This window comes from Myotis nattereri (assembly GCF_964212035.1).
Source record: "Myotis nattereri genome assembly, chromosome: 12".
NCBI lineage: Eukaryota > Metazoa > Chordata > Mammalia > Chiroptera > Vespertilionidae > Myotis > Myotis nattereri.
This window is the reverse complement of record NC_138087.1, coordinates 26050029-26072618: the sequence shown is the minus strand read 5'-3', so window position 1 is coordinate 26072618 and position 22590 is coordinate 26050029. Positions and strand designations below refer to the sequence as shown.

The 22590-nt window shown below is 38.0% G+C and overlaps 1 protein-coding gene across 1 annotated transcript in view; it reads left to right on the top strand.

Moving 5' to 3' along the window:
- The window catches only part of CCDC171 (coiled-coil domain containing 171), a 265960-nt gene that overhangs the window by 4431 nt on the left and 238939 nt on the right, over nucleotides 1-22590 (top strand). Inside the window, exons 2-4 of the mRNA XM_081103031.1 lie at nucleotides 3537-3662; nucleotides 8109-8244; nucleotides 17643-17817. Of these exons, the coding sequence (XP_080959157.1) occupies nucleotides 3619-3662; nucleotides 8109-8244; nucleotides 17643-17817 (355 nt within the window). The 5' untranslated portion in view covers nucleotides 3537-3618. The remainder of the gene's footprint in view (nucleotides 1-3536; nucleotides 3663-8108; nucleotides 8245-17642; nucleotides 17818-22590) is intronic.

Sequence of the window (22590 nt, the reverse complement as noted above, 5' to 3'; positions counted from 1 at the left end):
GTTCTGACTTTTGAACTTTTATTCTGAAGGGAGTTTCTCTGGAGTGACCACTGGAGGCGTGGCAAGGTACAAAGACTGGGGTTCAGTATCAGAAAAGCTTTATTAAGAGGTTATTGTCCCCCACTTAGTAGCTTTCTGCTCTCAGGTAAGTCATTTGGTCTTTCTGAATCAAAAGAGTTTCGGTACTTGTATTAAAGACGATAAACCTTAGGTAAAAGAACTTATGGTCCAATTGTACCTATCAGCTGTGGCCTTGTACAAAGAGCTTGGGCTTTTGCATTAGATAGTTATGAGTTGAAATCTTGGTCCTAACTAACTATGTGACTTTCGGCAAGTTACTTATGATCTCTGAGTCTTAGTTTTCTCTGCTGAAAATGGGATCATCTTTACATCTTTACATCCTTACAGTGTTGTAAGGATCAGAGTTCTATAAAAAAAATGCTAAGTACAGTGCTTGGCACTGTAGTAGGTGCTCAGTACTAGTAAATGAATGACAGTGGTATTTGGTTATCTACCATATTCCCCAACTTTGTCTGTTAGGTGCCTGGAGAACTAGAATTTCTCTCCCTACAACCAGATCTTGGTAAAAATTATGTCCTCTTTGTCCTAGGTCAGACTTCTGCTGTCAGCGACATGAACCACTGTGTTAAAGATCCCTTGGTGTCTATCTGTAGGAACCGTCACTTTTCAGGACCATGGTTGAATCTACATCCCGCTTGGCTTATTCGAGTTTCTTTTCTTTCAGTGATCTCTCTCAGGGTTGTGAGAGCAGGGACAGAACAGTTTAGCCTTTTTTTTTTTTTTTGTCTTCTAGCTATCCCTATACACCCACAATTTCCCTAAACAATTCTTTTATTACATCTTTCCCTCAGACTAAATCACCTCCTGTATCACCTACACCAGGGGTGGGCAACCTTTTTGTGAGTGCGTGCCAAAACCAGCAAAATCTCTGACTCAAAATTCTTCTGCGTGGCAACCCTAATTTTTTGAGAACATGTTACGCCTACTTGATATCTCTTAAGGTGTATGTATGTGAAGAACTTTGAAGAAATATAAAATTCATTTGAGCAACAAAAACACAGTATATGATGATGAAAAATACATTTATTTTTTAATGTATACATGTACACTGATAGTCTGACAGAAAACTTTATGACCCTGTTTGATATTATCAGTGGGACTTCTGCTGCTGCATCACTGATGACAGAGATTTTACATCAGGTTTATATTTCGTGACCTTCAGAGATATGTGCGAGCTACTACTTTCATCTGTCAGGCTAATCCTATTATGAGACTTAACAAAATTCATCACTGAGAACAAAGATTCACAAGCATATGTGGATGAAACCAAAACACTGGTCGGATCTAGGAAGGCAGGGAGAGTTAGGGCAGAGGCATAGAAATTGCTCTTCCCTTCTCTCGTCAATCCATGTCTATGTTCTTTAAGATAACTTGCTATGTAAAATTATTTATTTATCTAAGATGCACCTACACTGAATTTATCTGAAAAATAAAAAAGTCACCGAAACCGGTTTGGCTCAGTGGATAGAGCGTCGGCCTGCGGACTGAAAGGTCCCAGGTTCGATTCCGGTCAAGGGCATGTACCTGGGTTACGGGCACATCCCCAGAGATGTGCAGACGGCAGCTGATCGATGTTTCTCTCCCATCGATGTTTCTAACTCTCTATCCCTCTCCCTTCCTCTCTGTAGAAGATCAATAAAATATATTTTTCAAAAACGTCGATATTAAGAAAAAAATTGTAAATGGAAGATTATAAGAGAGGGTTTCACGTGCCAGCAAAAGTTACTGGCATGCCATGTTTGGCAAGCATGCCAGGGGTTGCCCACCCCTGACCTATACCCTTCCTTTGTCAGGGATAATTATATTTTCTCAGAGGGTTCTGTGTTCAGTAATAGAAGTTGATAGTTACTGAGCACTGTATATGTGCTATATGTACTTAAATTTCAAATGCATGCGTGAGGTTGATACAGTTATCTGCTGCTTATGGTTGAGGAAACAGGCTCAGAGAGCTTAAGTGATTTGCCCACTGCCACATACTTGTAAGATACTTATTGGAATCCTATCTCAGATCTTCGAGTCCAAAGCCCATTGTCTATCTTAGGATATTGGACTTCTGCTGGGGAGATACTTGTGGGTTCTTGATATTTGTGCCAATGTGGACTTAATTATAGTTATCTCTCTGTTTAAAATGTTTGCCCAGAGACTCCTTCATACAATAGTTAAGTAATTTAAGTGGTTGGCTCTGTATAATTTGGAATATGTCCCATAGAAGAGGGTTCCAGTGAGAAGGCCAGTGTAAGTGACTAATGCTCTCTTCTTTCTTCCTTCTTCAATCCCTTAGGACGGGGTGGGGCACCTTTTCCCTGCCAAGGGCCATTTGGATATTTATAAGATTCTCGGGCCATACAAAATTATCAGCTTAAAAATTAGTCTGCTATATCTGGTCAAACATTTAATTAACTCACCCCTAATTGCCTTGGCAGGGCCAGACCAAAGGATTTTAGGGGCCTTATATAGCCCGTGGGCTGGACGTTCCCTACCCCTGCCTTAGGAGAAGGCCTTTGAAAATTACCATGAGATCTTTTATTTGGGAATACTTTGGTCTTTGATTGTAACATTGCATTAAAAATATTTCATTTATTCAAAAACCTTTGAGAACCCAAAAATAACCCTGGACTTCATTTTCTTTCAGACTGATTTTTATGCCCTACAGATAGGCACTACGTATTTCTTCTCCAGTCTAAGAAGAATTTGTCACTATTTTTTAACAATTTTTTATTTTTATTTGCAAATAAAAATAATCTAATAGCATTGCCTTGTTCTTACAAAAAGGAACCTCTTTGCCCAGTTGGCATGGCTCAGCAGTTGAGTGTAGACTTATGCACCAGGAGATCATGGTTCGATTCCCAGTCAGGGCACATGCCTGGGTTGCCGGCTGATCCCCGTTGTGGGGTGTGCAGGAGGCATCCTATCAATGATTGTCTCATCGTTGATGTTTCTATCTCTTTCTCCCTCTCTGAAATCAATAAAAATATAAAAAAAGAAGACACATATTTTTTACATTTTGTCATTTTTGTTTCTAGTCTTTTATTATTATTATTTTGTTATTGTTAATCCTTACCCAAGGATATTTTTTTCATTGATTTTTAGAAAGAGTGGAAGGGAGGGGAGAGACAAAGAGAAAGAGAAACATTGATTTGAGCGAGACACATAGATTGGTTGCCTCCTACAACTGGGGCCAGGGATCGAGCCTGCAACCCAGGTACATGCCCTCGACCAGGAATCAAAACCAGGACCCTTTAGTCCACTGGCCAACGCTCTAACCACTGAGAAAAACCATCTAGGGCTACTTCTAATTTTTAAAAAGGAAATAAAACATGGCTTTTAAGAATATAAGTATATGTTTGATAGACAATAATTTAAAAATACAAAGAAGTCGAAGAACAAAAGAAAAATCACCTGTAGTCTCAGATTCACATATATAACCACTGTTGTATTGTTTACTATTTTAACAGACTTTAGTCCATCTAACCTGTAAGTCACAGACAATTTTAATCGACAGTGGGGTATTTCGTGAAAGAGTTGGAAGACTTCACCATGAGTTTAAACACTTCAAGTAATGTTACTGTTGATACCCAAAGGTAAGCCTCCAGTCTTTTTCTTTAGTTGAGGATTGCTTTTGGTTGCAAGGCTCAGGGAGAAGTCAGTTGGAGGGACTGATTGTAAGAATTCTCATGGTATGGTAAGGGAAGTAGGAATTTCCTGGGACTGAAGGAGCAGGAAGGATGCCCCTGGAGACCTTGTGCTGCAATTTGTGCTCCTTTGTTAATCGGTCCTCAAAAGTCAAAGTGTCTGCGCTTTCTTTTGTCCCTATATATTTGCTCATTCTTTCTCACCTTTCTAAATCTTTTCTTTTCCTCATATTTATGCTTATTCACATTTGTGTGTGGTGATTACTTGGGCTGACCATCATCTCTCTGGTTCTTTTCCTTCACTTTCCTCAGTGCCGTAATTCGAGTTCACGACTTCTGTAGCACCCTTTTAGTTTTAACTCCTGTTGCTAACTGCTGCTTCTTTTTTTAAATATATCTTTATTGACTTCAGAGAAGAAGGGAGAGGGAGAGAGAGATAGAAACATCAGTGATGAGAGAGAATCATTCATTGGCTGCCTCCTGCGTGCCATACACTGGGGATCGAGCCCACAACATGGGCATGTGCCCTGACTGGAAATCGAACCGTGACCTCCAGGTTCATAGGTCAATGCTCAAACACTGAGCCATGCTGGCCAGGCGCTAACTGCTTCTTTACTTGGAGTTTATATTGTAAGAATTGCTATTGCTCATCTTTTTTGTGCCATTGATATCTGCTTTTGGGTGAGGTGCCTGCCTTTGGTTTATTCAACTCTAATATGAATAGTATAAAAACCTGAGTCTATAATATGAAAATGAACCATCTTGTAGAGTGCAACCCAAAGTGTGGTTATAAATAAGTAAGTACAGAAATTGAAAGTAAGTGTTCAGAAACTTTTATAACTGTGTAACAGAGTAATCTTCTGTTTGTTGAATCTAAGAATAAAACACTTGGGGTTATAGTTTATGTTTTGAAACTTTCTTTTTTAGTTATCTATTTAAAATATATTATAAAAAATCATCATGAGGTGGGTGGTGGGAATAGCTTGAATAGTTCCTGCTCTTACTTAATTTGAGAAGAGCTTATCTAGATGGCCTTTCAGCAAGGATGTGTAGGTGGGGCAAGTACCATGACTAATATGTACTTCACCTATAAATAGGGTTTTCTATGTAAACATTTCCTACCTATCTTTGAAAGCTACTTTAAATCCTTTCTGAAGCAGGGTAGGGAATAAATGAATAGGATATAAACATTTTACTTTGCTAAAATTTCATCTCAAAGAGGACTTTTTCTTTTATCAAATGTGGCAAGGGTCAAGAAAGAGTGAGGTCTCATCAGCTTGTTCTCCACCACCACAGGTGAGGAGTATGGTTCAAAAACTTCTAAATAGAGGATCTTCAAGATCCTTCTTGCTCTGATATTTTATTTTACATAGTAGAGGCCCGGTGCATGAATTAGTGCACCAGTGGGGTCCTTTGGCCTGGCCTGTGGGATCGGGCCAAAACTGGTTCTCCAACACCCCCTGCAGGTCCCGGATTGTGAGAGGGAGCAGGCCAGGCCAAGGGACTCCACCTTTGCACGATCGGGGGCCAGGGAGGGATGCAGGAGGTTGGCCAGATGGGGAGGGACCACGGGAGAGCTCCAGGGCATGTCCATCCCGTCTCACTCACTCCAAATCAGCCAGACCCCAGCAGCAAGCTAACCGACAAGTCAGAGCATCTTCCCCCTGGTGGTCAGTGCATGTCATAGCATCTGGTCAACCAGTTGACTGCCCCCTCAGTGTACGTCATAGCGAGCGGTTGAGCACCCTTAGCATATCATTAGCATATTACGCTTTGATTGGTTGAATGGATGACCAGACACTTAGCATATTAGGCTTTTATTATATAGGATACATATATGTGTGTATTTTAATGCAAATACTACATTCATTTTTAGAAAAATTAAAAAATGCACATGAAAAACAATAGAACTACTTATAATCCTATTACTTAGAGTTAACTACTACTAATATTTTGGTACATACTTACCCATACTTTATCTTATGAACATATAAATGTATTGAATAAATATATATTTGAAAAATTAGAGTAAATGTTTCACTTCACATTACTTAGTATCTGTCTTTCAGTTTTGGGGGGAACATCTTACTATATACATCTGCCATAATTTTTTTTGAAAATGTATTTTATTTTGATTTTTACAAAGAGGAAGAGAGAGGGATAGAGATAGAAACATCGATGAGAGAGAAACATCGATCAGCTGCCTCCTGCACCCCCCCCTACTGGGTATGTGTCCGCAACCAAGGTACATGCTCTTGATTGAAATCGAACCTGGGACCCTTGAGTCCGCAGGCTGACGCTCTATCCACTGAGCCAAACCGGTCAGGGCCATCTGCCATAATTTTTAATGGCTATGTTACTCTTCAGAATTCTAGAATCTGGGTAAATGAAGTTATTTAAACTCTGCTGTTTACCACTAATCTACTTCTGTTTCTATCGATTTGCCTTTTATGAACAATTCACGCAAATGGAATTATACAATACAAGGTCTTTTGTGTCTGGCTTCTTTCGCTGGGCATGTTCTTCAGGTTTATTATGTTGTAGCATTTACCAGTACTTGCTTTTTAATGCTGAATAAGTATTCCATTGTATGCATATTCAGTGTTTTGGTTACACATTTGCCAGCTAATGGACATTTGGGTTGCTCCCACTTTTTGATGATTATGTTGTGAACATTTGTGTACAAGTCTTTGTGTGGATATATGATTTCATTTCTCTTGGGTAGATTCTTAGGTATAGCATTATTTTATCCTATAGTAAACTTACATTAATTTTTAAAAGAAACTTTCAGATTATATTCTAAAGTGACTGGGAATCGAACTGTGACCTTCTGGTTCATAAGTCCAGGCTCAACCACTGAGCCACGCTGGTCAGCAAAAAAACCCCCCAGTTTTAAAACCGGCAAAACATCTGAATAGGCTTTTCACCAATGAAGATAGACAAATGGCAAAAAAAGTACATGCAAAGATGCTCAATATTACTCATTAGGAAAATACAAATTAAATCACTATGACACATGAGAATGAATAGAATAAAAAACTAAAAAAGTAGGTGTCGGTGAGGATGTGCATAAACTAAAGCCCTCACACAGTGCTGGTGGAAATACAACATGATGATTGGGAGCTCCCTGTGTGAGGCTTCGTGTTTGTGGCATTCTCTGTTTTACTGGGAAACTTCTAGCACCAGCATTTTTAGGTCTTTTCACTGTGCTGGTAGACTCTCCAGGGAAGACCTTTCCAATTTCTTCTTGGTTGCCATTGTTCTGGCAGACAAGAAGTATTAGAAGACCAGGGCTCTCATATATTACATACATTTTTACTTGAGTCTCTTGATGTTAGTATGGATCCCTTAGCCCATTTGTATCTGATGTCTCCAATCCAGAGACCTTCTGTTTTATCCTGTCCAGGGAATAAACCCCTAATATCCTGCCAGAGTGGGGAAAAGATTGGTATTCAGTTGTGTGGTGTATAAGGTAGAGGACTTGATCTCATTATTAATTTGGTAGACTTCGAACCAGTTCTGTTTTCTGCTCTATTTCACCTCCATTTTCAAAGGTGTTGCCAATGAACTCAGTTTTTTGGACTCTGGTGTAAATCAGGTTGCTTTCCCCACTGTTGACTTTGAATTTAATTCTCATATGTAAATCAGTTACCACTTGCTCGCCTGCCTTCCAGCTTTCAATATTTTATTGCTATTGGCTCATCTTCTGTGTTCTTTGTTTTTGTGAGTTTGTACCTCTAAATTATCTTTACTGTTGTTATTATTTTTTAAAAATATTTTAAAATTGATTTTTAGAGAGAGAGCGAGAAACATTGATGTGAGAAACATTGATAGGCTGCCTGCATGCCCCTTCCCTAGGAGTGAGCCCATAACCCGGGCATGTGCCCTGACCAGGAATCGAACCGGCGGCCTTTTGGTGCAGGGGACAACACCCATCCAACCAGCCAGGGCCTTTTGCTATTATTTTAATTTTAATTTTGGGGGGCTTTAGGATGCCCTTTTAATGCAGGAATCTGTATTCTCTTATTTATACTTTTCTTTTTGTAATATGTATAACATATATAGTAAGTAAAATATTTTAAAAAGGTAAAAAGGAAAGAACTTAGTCTCTTGCAAAACTGCCCAGCTTGTGATAGGATCAGACAGCCTTAAGTACCAATCTTGAACAATGTGGTGATTTTCTAATGGACAGTGGTTTGTTTCTAGTTGTATACTGTTTTGCATTTCTACCTAGCAATCAACATCTTTTACTAGATTGTAAGTTTTTTGGGGGGGCAGGACCATATCATGTTCTCTGTGTTGTTTTTTTTTTTGGAAAAATAGTTATCAGAAATACCAGAAGTGCTGGAAATATACTTATGGAGAATTGTATTTTATTATGATCTCATTTTATAGGTTGAAGACTGTCTCACCTGATGTAAAACAAATGCCTAAAAGTGAAGCAGAATTGGATATTACTACTGATTTCAGAAAGAAACTCCATCGGGCTAAGAGAGAAAAGTTAGAAATCACAACTAAGCACAATGCAGAGGTAGGATTTATTTTCTTCTCCAATAATGTTAAAAATAGATTAGATTCATTTTGCCTTGGCCCAGTGGCTCAGCTGGTTGGAGCCTCATCCCTTACACCAAAATGGTGGTGGGTTCGATTCCCGATTTGGATGGGTACAGGAGGCAACTGATTGGTTTTTCTCACATTGATGTTTCTCTCTCTTTCTCTCTCAAGTTAATAAGTAAAATATCCTCAAGTGAGGAATTAAAAAATTAAATTCATTTTATATTACAAACTCTATGTGTAACACTTATCACCATAACATTTTTGTGCTTAAAAAGGAACTTATAAAGAAAATGGATTTTTTTTATATAGTGGAATTGCATAGGAGTGTTAAAGTAGAAATTTAATTAATTATTGTGTTTATTTGTATGTTGTCTTAAATTTATTTTAATTAATAGGTAATCTTGATTAAAATATTGATGAATGCATTGGTGACTAAAAGATTTGTAAATTAGACATTTTTGAAATCTTAATGTAGGTTTCTTTTGGTCTCAGTCATGCAACAGTCTCTTAAACAAGGAAATTTGAGGTTGAAACTTTTAATCTCTGCAATTTATAAATTTTTATTTTTTATATTACTCTAATTTTATTTTATTAGTATGTGTGTATGTATATATGTATTGTATATGTATACTAGAGGCCCGGTGCATGGATTCGTGCACCAGTGGGGTTTCTCAGCCTGGCCTCCAGGGATCGGGCCGAAACTGGCTCTCTGACATCCCCTAAGGGGTCCCAGATTGCAAGAGGGTGCAGGCCTGGCCGAGGGACCCCACTGGTGCATGATTGGGGCTGGGGAGGAACTGCAGGAGGGCTCCAAGGTGTGTCCAGCCAGTCTCACCCAGTCCCGATTGGCCGGACTCCAGCAGCAAGCTAACCTACAGGTGGGAGGGAGCCTCTGCCCCCAGTGGTCAGTGCACATCATAGTAACTGGTTGAATGGTCGAACTAATGGTCGGACACTTAGCATATTAGGTTTTTATTATATAGGATGTATATATTCCAAGGACAGTAGTTATCTTTTCCTGTAAATTAAGTTATGAATTATATATTTATGTCTCTTCTGTCTTTTTCTGTTTGCTACTTAAATATATATATTGATTTTTTACAGAGAGGAAGGGAGAGGGATAGATCGATCAACTGCCTCCTGCACGCCCCCTACTGGGGATGTGCCCACAGCTAAGGTACATGCCCTTGACTGGAATCGAACCTGGGACCCTTGAGCCTGCAGGCCAACGCTCTATCCACTGAGCCAAACCGGTTAGGGCTACTTTTTCTCTTTTTAGATCTTATTCATCCTTAAAGCTCAGCTTAGGCAGCCTATGTAGTGGAAAGAATATTGACTTTCACAAGTTTGGACTCATTCTTGGCTCTACCATTTATAAGATATGTGACCGTGGGTGAGTTGTACATCACTGGTTTCTTATTCTGAAATGCTGGTCCAAAAGGTTGTTGTAGTAATTAAGCAGATTTATAAAGTGCCTGTGCACTGTAATAGTAGCTATAATTTATTGACACTTAAGTATAAACAGGTGTTTTTCTTCCCTTTTTACTAAATTCTGTTACTAAATTCTTTTACTAAATGCTGTTCTGTCAGGAAACCTTTTAAAGCCTCCCTAGGTGACACTGATCACTCCTTTCTTTGCTTTTCCAATGCTGCTGTTACAGATATATTACAGTTAAAACATTTATTTCATGCTTACCTGCTCTTCCTTAGTCTGTAAGCTTCCTGAGAGCTGAAAGCAGTGACCAGGCTTTGTCTCTCTGTCTCTCAGTCTCTCACACGGCTTAGCCCTCAGCAGCTGTGTGTTGAATAAATGTTTGAAAAATGATTTTTTTCTGGGTCTCTAAGGAACAGTGAGAGGTTTCTGATTGAAATAACAAGCAATGCATATATGGCTGTTTTATTTGTATTTTTAATGGCAAATGAAGTAATTTTAAAATGAGGTAATTGAAGTAATTGCTTTTATTTACTTATTACATAGTGAATATAAAGTGGAATTTGTTAAATTTATGCTAATTGTTTATAATATCTAAGACTTATATTTTAAAATCAAATGTACATTAGTGTCATGATAATCATATCATTTATTTATATTAAATAGATTCTTTTATGTATTTTTGAAGTTATCATCAGATTTCTCTTAGCAGAACACACTATTTATTGTCTTTATTTAATCAAAATGTTTTGAAACGCATTCACATTAAAGAGATGGGAAATTATTTCAGGGAAGAAAGAATTTTCTCAAAATAGGCGATTAGAATTGGTTCAATGCCAGTTTCATATTATTGTTTATACTTATTGTTTCAATTATTTGTTTAGGTGATTTTACTCATATTACCAGTATATGGTAATTTTTTTTTTGTTGTATGTTCTCCAAATATGCCTTTTATAAAGCAAGGCAGAGATGAATAAAACTATATTGCCATCCAAAATAAGGACATATATAGGGTGTCCCAAAAAATGTATACACGCACTTTGAATGATTATAAAGGCAGTGTTTATACAGTACATTTCATTGTCAAAGTTGAGCTATCAGCTGTTTAGTGTGTGTACATTTTTGCAGACACCCTGTATTTGCCTTATCAGATACTCCTAGTGCTAATACACATTATGGTAGATGATTGGCACAAAATGTCTTTATTTTAATTTTATTATTTTTTAAAATTTAATTTACTGGGGTGACATTGGTTAAGAAAATCATGCATGTTTCAAGCATACAACTCAATAACACATCATCTGCATGCTGCATCATGTGCTCACCACCCAAAGTCAAGTCTTTCTCTGTCACCATCTGTCCCCTCTTTACCCTCTTCCACCTCCCCCCAACCCTTTTCCCTCTGGCAAACACCACACTGTTGTCTGTGCTATGTGCTATTAATTTATTTGTTTACTTAATCCCTTCATCTTTTTCACCCAATTCCCTAATGCTCCTCTCCTCTGACAGCTGTCTGTTCTATATATCTATGATTCTGTTTCTATTATTTTGTTAGATTAGCACAATATATCTTTAAAATCTAAATGTTCATTGGTGGATGAATGGATAAAGAAAATATAGTATATACATACAATGGAATATTGTTCAGCTATTTAAAAGAATGAAATCTTGCCATTGCAATAACGTGGATGGACCTTGAAGACATTATAAGTGAAATATGTCAATTAGTAATAGACAGATATGTGTGGAATCTAAAAAACAAATCATCCAAATAATCGAAGGTCACAGAAATATAGGTAGATGTGGAGTTTGGGTGAAATGGTGAAGGGTATCAAAAGATACAAACTTCTAGATATAAATAAGTCATGGGGATGTAATTTACAGTTAATACTGTATTGCAAATTTGAAAGTTGCTAAGAGAGTAGATCTTAAAAATTGGGACAAAGAAGAGCAATATCACTTTCTTTAGCCAAGAAATACTGGAAACCTAAGACCAAGCAGTAGGCTTTTTAAGACGTTAGGAACTGAAGACGTTGTTTGACTGATTCAGCCAGTCCTAAGAGCTTAGGTTCTTAAGCTAAGGTCCTCGGAAACAGAGAAATCAAGGAATCCGTGTACTTGGATGGGGAAAAATAACATTTTAATGAAGGATTTGATGCAGCCAGTCCTCCTTTTAACAAGCCATAATAGTATTAGCAGTAGTTTTGAATTTATCATAAAGAGAAATTATAGATACCACAATTCAGTTATTGCAAATATATTGAAATATTGTTTATACTTGTCACTACTTTGAAATTACAGTGGTTATTAGACCTAAGAGTAGAGCTTGTTATTTAATGTTATTAAAGATGTATATAGATTACAGTATCACAAATTTGTTTTTATGTCATGTATTTGTTTTTATAGTAATATTTTGATTTTTATTACCCCGACATGTTTTTTTATGCATTTAATTACTTATCCTTGAGAAGGCTTTGCCAGATTGCCAAAAATGGTCATGGGTCAAAAATTGTGAAAAATCTTTCTTTTAGAGGCTGAGACATATTGTAGAAGGCATAAAAGAACCAGAGAGAAGGTTCTAGAATAGTGGTTGAGCATACAGACTTAAAAGAATGCAGATTTATTTTTTAAAAGGAGGGACATATTTTGCTGCTGTTGTATGTTTTAGGGCATGTGTTGAACCTTAAGTGAGAAAACAACCTCAAGGGCCGCGGATATGTTTATCAGCTATGTGGATAGTTCTGGAAATCAAATAAGATCCAATCAGCTAAAAGGAAGGGCATTAATAGAGGGAATTGATTGTACTGGTGATGGAAGACCTAAGAATCCAAACAGGGAATGAGGAGTCACCCAGAGATTACTAACGGCAGGAAGCCACCAACACCTCTAGGACAGAGGGCCAGTGGGAGCAGATAATGTTACGAGTCCAGAAGTTGGGGCTGTCTTATGGGAGGTAGAGCCATGGTAGGGGTTGTTCAGTCAGTGTTGGAATGTGGAGAGAAAGTATGGGGAGCTGGAACCTCAAAAGAGATGCAGCTACTGGCAGCCATTTGGCATGGAAGCATGAGAATTACAGTTCCTATGATGAAATAGAATAGAGCAAAAGAAGGGGTTAGGTAATGGATCTGAGGTCAAATGCACAAATGATTGGCAGTCTATACCTTATGCTCTTCAGCATTCATTAGTGGCTAACTGCTACCACTTGGCCTTTGCCGTTCTGGAAGTCCATCATTGCAATTGAAATTGGGGTGTTCATCTCAATGGTGGCATATCCCACGTTATCTCCACCATCCGTTATTATCTTTGGCACATACAGGTTAGCCACCAGAGCTTTCTCATGATGCTTGTGCTGCCTCCTCCAGTGCAGTTTATAGCATTTTAATTAGGAAAAGAATGCCTTTGGGTCCTTCAAGAGGATGTAATAGGGGGAAGGGGAAGTTTTGGTTTGCTCTTAATAAAACTACTCCAATCTCTTTAAGTCTCCATATTACATCAGGAAAGTACTGGCATTTTGACCTCATTAAATGATTGTAGGCCGTGGTTAAAATCGATTTACATGGGGGGGATGAGGACACATTTGTAATACCTTAACTAATAATAAAAAAAAATCAATTTACAGTCATCTATCCAAGCAAACTCTTAGAACTAGCTAGTTAAATCCAAATCAATCCTATATATGTTCTGCAGGTTCCTGCTAGTAAAAGATTATCAAGATTTTGCAGTTCTTTTGCTGTATAAACTATTTTCTTCTGGACCTGACTTTGCATTTCTCCTCTTGCAGCAGAGAGAGTTTTAAATCTGTCTATAGTGACAAAAGGTGGTGGAGGTTGGTCTTGCAAATCCTCTTGCAAGTCAGCTGCTTCAGGTGTGGTCATTACTAAATCTTCAAGCAAGGGAACGCTAGTTACCTCAGACAGGGAGGAGAGAGGCGGCTTTTGTTGGCAAGGGATGTTCAGGGGGGCATTCGGGAGTGTACATTTTTTAGGTGTATCTAATTCCAAAAGCCCTCACCCATCTCCTTCCTTATTACCTAATGCCCAATTGATACTTAGAATCTTTAATTTTTTTTTTTTTACTGATTCAGAGAGAAGGGAGAGTGAGAGAGAAACATTAATGATGAGAGAGAATCATTGATCAGCTGCCTCCCCACACGAGGGATCGAGCCCGCAACCCAGGCATCCTCTCTGGGAATCGAACCGTGACCTCCTGGATCATAGGTGGACACTCAACCACTGAGCCACGCCAGCTTGGTGATACTTAGCATCTTAACATTAGAAACTTGGGGAGGCTCTTTATTCACCTTGTAATTCTGCATTTCCCATAGTTAGATTTTTTTGGTCTAGTCCTTAGCCTTGTCTGTGCTGGAGTTATGAGAAATAAGAGATTCTTTTACACTTGAAATAGAAATTCTCTGGTTTTCTGACCATCTTGAGCTGAGATTATCATTTTTTTTCTTAATTAAATCTTTATTGTTCAGATTATTACATTTGTTCCTCTTTTTTCCCCCCATAACTCCCCTCCTCCCAGTTCCCGTACCACCATCCGCCCTCACTCCCCACCCACTGTCCTCATCCATAGGTGCACGATTTTTGTCCAGTCTCTTCCCGCATCTCTCACACCCCTTTCCCCCCTAAGAATAGTCAGTCCATTCCCTTTCTATGTCCCTGATTCTATTATGATCACCAGATTATTTATTCACTTGATTCTTAGATTCACTTGTTGATAGATGCATGTTTGTTGTTCATAATTTGTATCTTTACCTTTTTCTTCTTCTTCCTCTTCTTAAAGGATACCTTTCAGCATTTCATATAATACTGGTTTGGTGGTGATGAACTCCTTTAGCTTTTCCTTATCTGTGAAGCTCTTTATCTGACCTTCAGTTCTGAATGATAGCTTTGCTGGATAAAGTAATCTTGGTTGTAGGTTCTTGGTATTCATCACTTTGAATATTTCTTGCCATTCCCTTCTGGCCTGCAAAGTTTCTGTTGAGAAATCAGCTGACAGTCGTATGGGTATTCCCTTGTAGGTAACTGAGTTTCTTTCTCTTGCTGCTCTTAAGATTCTCTCTTTGTCTTTTGCTCTTGGCATTTTAATTATGATGTGTCTTGGTGTGGTCCTCTTTGGATTCCTTTTGTTTGGGGTTCTCCGTGCTTCCTGGACTTGTAAGTCTATTTCTTTCACCAGGTGGAGGAAGTTTTCTGTCATTATTTCTTCAAATAGGTTTTCAATATTTTGCTCTCTCTCATCTTCTGGCACCCCTACAATTCGGATGTTGGTACGCTTGAAGCTGTCCCAGAGGCTCCTTACACTATCTTCGTATTTTTGGATTCTTTTTTCATTTTGCTTTTCCGGTTGGGTGTTTTTAGCTTCTTCGCATTTCAAATATTTGCCTTGATTCTTCCGGTCCTCTGGTCTGCTGTTGGGAGTCTGTATAATATTCGTTATTTCAGTCCGTGTATGTTTAATTTCTAGTTGGTTCTTTATCATAACATCGAGGGTCTCATTAGATTTGTTGAGGATCTCATTAAGTTTATCAGCGGCTTCTAGACAGTTCTTGAGAGACCTTAAAAGTGTGGTTCTGAACTGAATATCCTCCATTGACAGTTTTGTCCTGTTTCTTTGTCTCCGCATTTTTTTATGCTTTCTTGGTGCACCCCCTAGTGGTCTTTGTGTGCAGTCCTCCTATAGTTAAGCCTTGATTGTTGTAGTTAATACTAGGGGGATTTGACCTCCAGGCCAGCTGGCTGTGAGAATCAGCTGTGTCTGCAGTGGGAAAACTTCTGTCCTCTAGGGAGGTGCTAATCTAGCCTTTGCCTGAGGCTATCCGGCAAATGGCTCTGTGCAGGGCTTGGGCAGGGCGGGTGGGTCGCTTGGGCTCGGGATCAACAGGGTGGGCCGGAGAGAGCAGTTATGGCGGCTCTCAGTTCTGTCCCTAGGAGCTCTGCCTCACAGAGTCCCAGCAACCGCTGCAAACCTCGGAGAGAAAGCTGCCTTCGAGTTCCGACTGAAGCCAGACAGTCCCGCTTCTCCCGTTTGAGTCTGGGTCCCTAGGGACTCGCCCGGATCTGGAGCTCAGAATCTGAGACTCCCTCCCCATTGAAAGCACCAACCGCGCCCTCCGCCGCCAGCCCGCTCCGCGCGCACTCCGTACCTGAGTATTTCACTTCAGCACTGCGCCTCCTCTGAGTCTGGGTATGATATTCTCTTTCCTCCTAGTTGTAGAATTTCCACTCAGCCAGCCTTCCTGTGGTTCTGGATGATGTCCGTTCTGTCTTTTAGGTGTGTTTTGATTTGGTTGTTCAAGGCAGCAATCTCCAGCGTTAACCTATGCCGCCATCTTGGTTCTCCCTGTCATTTTGTTTTTATAAGTTCTCTGATACAGCCTTTTTACCTCATAGGTCTTGTAGTAAACTATACTGCTATAATGGTCAAATGCAGTTGCTACTTCATTTCCCACAGGCTTGTCTTCAACTTTATTTTAGACAACTGTACATGATAATTTAAAAAATTGTGATCCCTCTATATCTCATGGATCCCTAATATCCCATTTCTAGGTAGAGCTCTTCATTATATTTAGGCTCATATAGGTTCACCATCCAATATCAGAAACCCATCCAGAGACCATTTCTGATACCAAGAGCTATGTTACTTGGTGTCCAGTCAAGAAAATGGACATTACTTTAGGTCTGTCAACAAAAGTACATTACTAAAGGCAATCAATCACACAGGTACTAGAATTGCTGCAAGACAAACAGTATATTATCAACTCAGAGGGCAGCAACATGTGAAGCTTCTTCCACTCCTAAGAGTAATCTTGACTTTGTAATTAAGGTTGTTGTATGATTTTTTCTTTTACTATTGAAAAATATTTGTAAATTCTTATTTTATAAGTATAATATTATGAAGGCATTGCTATTCTAAAAATTTGAATGGGAAATTATTTTATTTTTTATATGTGGAAAAAATGTAACTTTTGCTACACTCTACATTTTAATAGCAACTTAAGTGATTTCTGATGTTGTCCTGCAGAGATTTTTGTGTCTCTCATTTGATAGTAGCTCAAAGCTTTCCTAAATGATACTTTTCTAGCATTCTTTCTGATCTACCATTTTTTCTTTCCCACCAGCAACAAAGCATTTTGCTTTTCTTTGTAATATCATAGCATTTTTACCTCTTTTATAAAAGTTATACCATATGCCTTTCTATAGTATTGAATTCCTGGTTTTTATATCTTTCACTGTACTTAGCACATGGCAAGTGTTTAATATTATTTAATGAGTCATTGATTCGACAATAGAATTTTAGAGTGGGAAAGGACTTTACAAGTCACCCAGTTCTAATTTTCAGACCTATGTTCTGTCACATTAATTGATAGAAGGATACTAGGTAAATTAAATCTAGTCATTAGATATCTAGCTTTCTAGATGTTAGATAAATTAGATATTAGCTTATTCAGACCCCTGCAAAGTTGGCACTTTTATTACTTTAGGCTCTATCAGTAAAGTCATAATCAAGAGAAATAATATAGACAATATTTACCAAACTATATTTTGATGCAGTTTGCTTCTTGACTTCATCTAGAGACTAGGAGAGGAGGAGGGAAAGAATTTTTAAGTGCTTACTATGTGTCATGCATTTTTTCCACTTCTTTGATATGACTATTATCTGAGTAAAACTTGTGATTTTCCTTTATTTTTATAAGAATTTAATATAAGAATTAAAATTTTTTCCTCTGGTGGATTCCCTAAAATAAGAAAATTACTAGTGTCATTTGGTAAGGCTAGTGTTTCTTTTCCAGTCCTTCAGAAAGTATAAATTCTTGTCTTATAAATATTATAGAAACAAGTTTTTCTAAGAAATGTAAATGTTTGGGTTAATGATCTAATAATCTTGGAAACATATTGTAATATTGGTTCATGATATCAGAAATTCACTTTTAGCTGGCAAGCTATGAGGGCCAGATTGCCAGGCTACGCTCTGAGGTTGAAAAAGGAGAAGCATTGCGACAAAGTTTGGAATATGACTTGGCTGTTGCTAGAAAGGAAGCTGGTCTTGGAAGACGGGCTGCTGAAGAAAGGTTAGCTGAGGCACATAAGATCCAAGAAAAACTCTGTGGTAAGACCATTTCCATTTCTTCCCATGTTAAGAATTGTGACCTCATTGAATATCATTGCTTGGTGTTTATGCATTCCATGTAGGGTCAGAGGTAAGATTCATTGACTGTTCTTTGACTTTGGTGGGCATGTATAAAGTTTTCTGGCAGTTATGTGAACATTTACCTACTTTACATTAATTTTTTTATGTTGTGTATGTGTGGAAAAAGGGGTTCAACATTTTGTTAACCACTTAAAAATTTTTTTAAAAAAATATATTTTTATTGATTTCAGAGAGGAAGAGAGGGAGAGAGAGATAGAAACATCAATGATGAGAGAGTATCATTGATCTGCTGCCTTGTGCACGCCCCCCACCGGGACTGAGCCCAAAACTCAGGCATGTGCCCTGATCGGAAATCAAACCATGACCTCCTGGTTCATAGGTTGACATTTTACTTAGCCACTTTAGGGCACTTTTCATTTTTTTAATCCTCACCCAAGGATATGTTTATTGATTTTAAAGAGAGAAAGAGAGAGAGAAAAACACTGATATGAGAGAGAAATCAATTATTTGCTTCCTGTACACACCCTGACCAGGGATCGAACCTAGGTATGTGCCCTGACTGGGAATCAAACCTGCAACCTCTTTGGTGTATGGGATGATGCTCCAACCAACTGAGCCACCCAGCTGGGGCCACATAGAGATTAAAAGAAATGTATTGTAGGCCTTCTATCACATACTGTCTTGAATTAGAATCTCTAGCTTGAGAGAATCTGTAGGTACAAGAAGATCTGCAGGTGATTTTATTAATTAGCGAAGTTTAGGAACCACTGGGTTAGAGTGTGGTGCCTAGAAAAGAAAAAAGCAGCTGATTTAACACTCAAAAGTTATCTGTTAATATAGCATATGCCCATCTTTTAAAATCTTTTTACTTGTATATCTTAAAGAAATGTGCTTAGATTTAAGTGTAAACTGATCACAAGAACCCAGATCATGAAATATAAAATTACCAGAGTCCTTCCACATGGATAACTGCTATCCTGATTTTTAATAGCAAGGATTAATTTTGCCCTTTTTATGTGAATGGACTCACATAGTACTCTTTTGCATCTGACTTCTTTCCTTCAACATTGTTAGACTTGTGAGTTCACCCATAATGCTTTATGAACTTCATATTGATATTTAGTATTATATTGTGTGGATATTTCCCACTTATTATCCATTCACTATTGATGGACATTTGGGTTATGTCTGAGTTTTGGTTATTAAGAAAAATGTTGTTGCTCTGTTGATGTGGCTCAGTTGGTTGGGTGTTGTCCTGTGGACTGAAAGGTTCAATTCTCTGTCAAGGCACATGCCCTGGTTTCCGGCTCTGTCCCGGGTAGCGGGTGTGCAGGAGGCAGTGATCGGTGTTCCCCCCTCACATTGATGTTCTCTCTCTCCCTCTCCCTTTTCTCTCTAAAAATAAATAAAAATATTAAAAAAAGAATAATGTTGCTATGAATATTTTTGTACACAGCAGGTGTTAACTAAGAGAACACTGAAGGTGAATTCAGAGATTTATGTTTGAGTCTGGTTCTACCACTCATTTACTGGTGTTTGAACCTAGGTTGTTTTAAGGATGAAATAAGAAAATGAAAGTGCTTTGTTTACTGCATGGGGCTAAACAAATGTTGAGTTATAAATATTACAAAAGCTAGGTACTTTAGTCTTGGCCAGCTGTCTTGGGTTATTGTCATTGCTCAGAAGTGTTTTTGATGACTTCTGGCATTTAATAACTATACCACTTAGGAATAAAAGGATTGCAAGGAACTAGATATACAAGTTAATGGCTTTAATTTAATAATGAGGATATTGAAGTCCAGGGAAGTTACTTGCCTAAAGTAAAATAATTTCAATGGACATGTTACAGAGGAACTGGAGAAATGGTCACAAATCACGTGAAAAATGCTTAACCTTACTTTTCATTAGGCAAATGCAAATTAAAAACCACTGTGACTATAACTACATGTCCCATCCAATGGCTCTAATTGACAAAACTGTCAATACCAAATGCTAATCAGGATATAGAGCACTGGAATTTTTATAGTTAGTGGAAGAGTAAAATGGTACAACTACTTTGGAAAAAACTGGCAATTTCTTTTAAAACAATCATATCATTATCCTTTGACTCAGCAGTTTTACTCTTTGATAGTTCTCCCTGAGAAACATTTGACTTGTACACCAGTTTTCATAGTAGCTCTTTTATGACAGCCACAAATTGGAACAAACAAAAAAACCCCTGTAACTGTCTATTGACAAAAGAATGAAGAAATAAGTTGTTATATTCATACAATGAAATACTACTCAACAATAAAAATGAACCAGTTACTGATACATGCAATCACATGAGTGACTTTCAAAACCATTATGCTGAATGAAGTTTATACACAAGAGGACATCCTGCATGACTACATTTATATGAAGTTCTGGGACAGAGAAAACTAATTGTTGGTGAAAAAGGAATCAGAACAGTGGTTGCCCCTGGGATGGGTTAGCAGTAGGGATTGACTGGGAAAAGGTATGAGGAAACTTTCTGGGTTAAAGGAAATGTTCTATATTTTGATAGGGGTCTGGGTTCCATGTGATTTTTCATGTGATTTGTGACCATTTCTCCAGTTCCTCTGTAACATGTCTATTGAAATTATTTTACTTTAGGCAAGTAACTTCTCTGGACTTCAATATCCTCATTATTAAATTAAAGCCATTAACTTGTATATCTAGTTCCTTGCAATCCTTTTATTCCTAAGTGGTATAGTTTATTAAATCTCTTTGAATGGTATACTTAAGAGTTGAGCATTTCACTATATGTAAATATTACCTTAAAAAAAGTGAAACTATATTGAATTCTAGTTAACAATATGAATGCTAAATTATTTTGGAGTGCAATATATTTGCAACTTGCTCTGCAATGCATAAAAAAGTATTATGGTTTGATGGATGATAAGTGAATGGATGCATAGATGAATGTGTGATAAAAAATATAGTAAAATATTAGCAGTCATAGAGTCTAGTGGTTTTATGGGTGTTGACTGTATAATACTTTCAAGTTTATGTATTTTTGAAGAATTTTATGATAAAATGTTGAGGTTAGAGAAAAACAACTAATGCAGCTATGGGATATTAAAAAAGATAATCCCATAATGATTGAGACATGACAAGAAAGAAAGTTTTGGAAGCTGGAAAGCAAATGGATGAGGGATAACTGATTTAGCAGACTGAGATGTTAGAATCCTATACCAGGAGTGGGGAAAGCTGGCAGACAACTTGTTTGAGAGTCAAAAGTCTTATGAACTGCCCAGCTGGTGTGGTTCAGTGGTTGAACGTTGACCTATGAACCAGGAAGTCACGGTTTAATTCCCGGACAGGGCACATGCCCGGGTTGTGGACTTGGCCCTCAGTGGGGGACGTGCAAGAGGCAGCTGATGAATGATTCTCTCTCATCACTGATGTTTCTATCTCTCTCTCCTTCTCCCTTCCTCTCTGAAATCAATAAAAATGTATTAAAAAAAAGTCTTATGAACTGGAAACACCAGATACCTTTGGGATTAGGAATTGGAAGTAGCTGTTTGTTCTTAAGTCCCCTTCCCACCAGCATACTACTCTGGATTGTTCCCACTTGGGAGGCTTAATCTCTGGAAATGGTAAAATAGGTCTGAAGACTGGAAAAAACAGGAGATATCATATTCAATGCTGAATATTGAGGAGCTATTTCTCCCAGCTTCCTTTTTCTATTGGCTTCACCAGATTTCTGCATTCCATGTGGGAGCTTGGAAGACTATTCTGTGGGTCACCTGACCAAGCCAAGTAGAAAAAAACTGATCTATGGCCCAGCCAGATTCTCCTCCAAAGACGGTCACAGGTGTCAAGCTCCACACTGTGTCGCCCTGTAGTTACTCCTAATTGTGAGCAAACAACCAAGAATTACCGGATACTTAGGGAAAGCTTCTATAATGGAGAGAAAAAATTAACTTGAAAGAATCAGAAAGTCTTCAGGGAGAAGATTTAGCAAACAAGTAGCATTAATATCCTTAGAGCTGAAAGAGATTATATGTCACCTGTGAGGCAAGAACCAGATCCCATAAAAAAGAAAGCTCTTAGAAATTACAAGTCTGAAATCAAAAACATTATGTCAATAGAAACATTGGAAGCTGAAGATGGGAGAAAACTTCCAGAAAGGCCTGGCATTGTGACTTAGTTGGTTATGCATTGTCCATGTATTGAAAGGTCGCTGGTTCAGGGCACATGCCCAGATTGCGGGTTCAATCCTCAGTTGGGGTGTGTGTGGGAGGCAACCAATTGATGTTTCTCTCTCACATCAATACTTCTCTTTCTCTCCCTCTCCCTTCATCTCTCCCTAAAATCAATAAAAACACATTTTAAAAAATCTCCCAGAAATTAGTGTAAAAAGACAGATGTAGAAAAATAGTAGAGAAAAGAAAATTTGAGGGCCAATCTGAATAATAGGGAATATTGAAAGAAAGAGATGAGAGAAAACAGAGAGGGGTCAATTATCAATGAAATTAATTAAGAACACATCTCAGAACTAAAGGTTATGTCTGAGTTTCCAGATTGAAAGGGCCCATTGAATATTCACCACACTGGAAAGAAATAGACCCACTATAAAGTTTTCAAAAAAGAGACAAAGATCCCAAAACATTCAAAGAGAAAATGAATGCAAAGGAAAGAAAAATAGGCCACAAGCAGAGGGACAGAAATAAAAATGGCCTCAAACTTCTTACCTGTAATATGGAC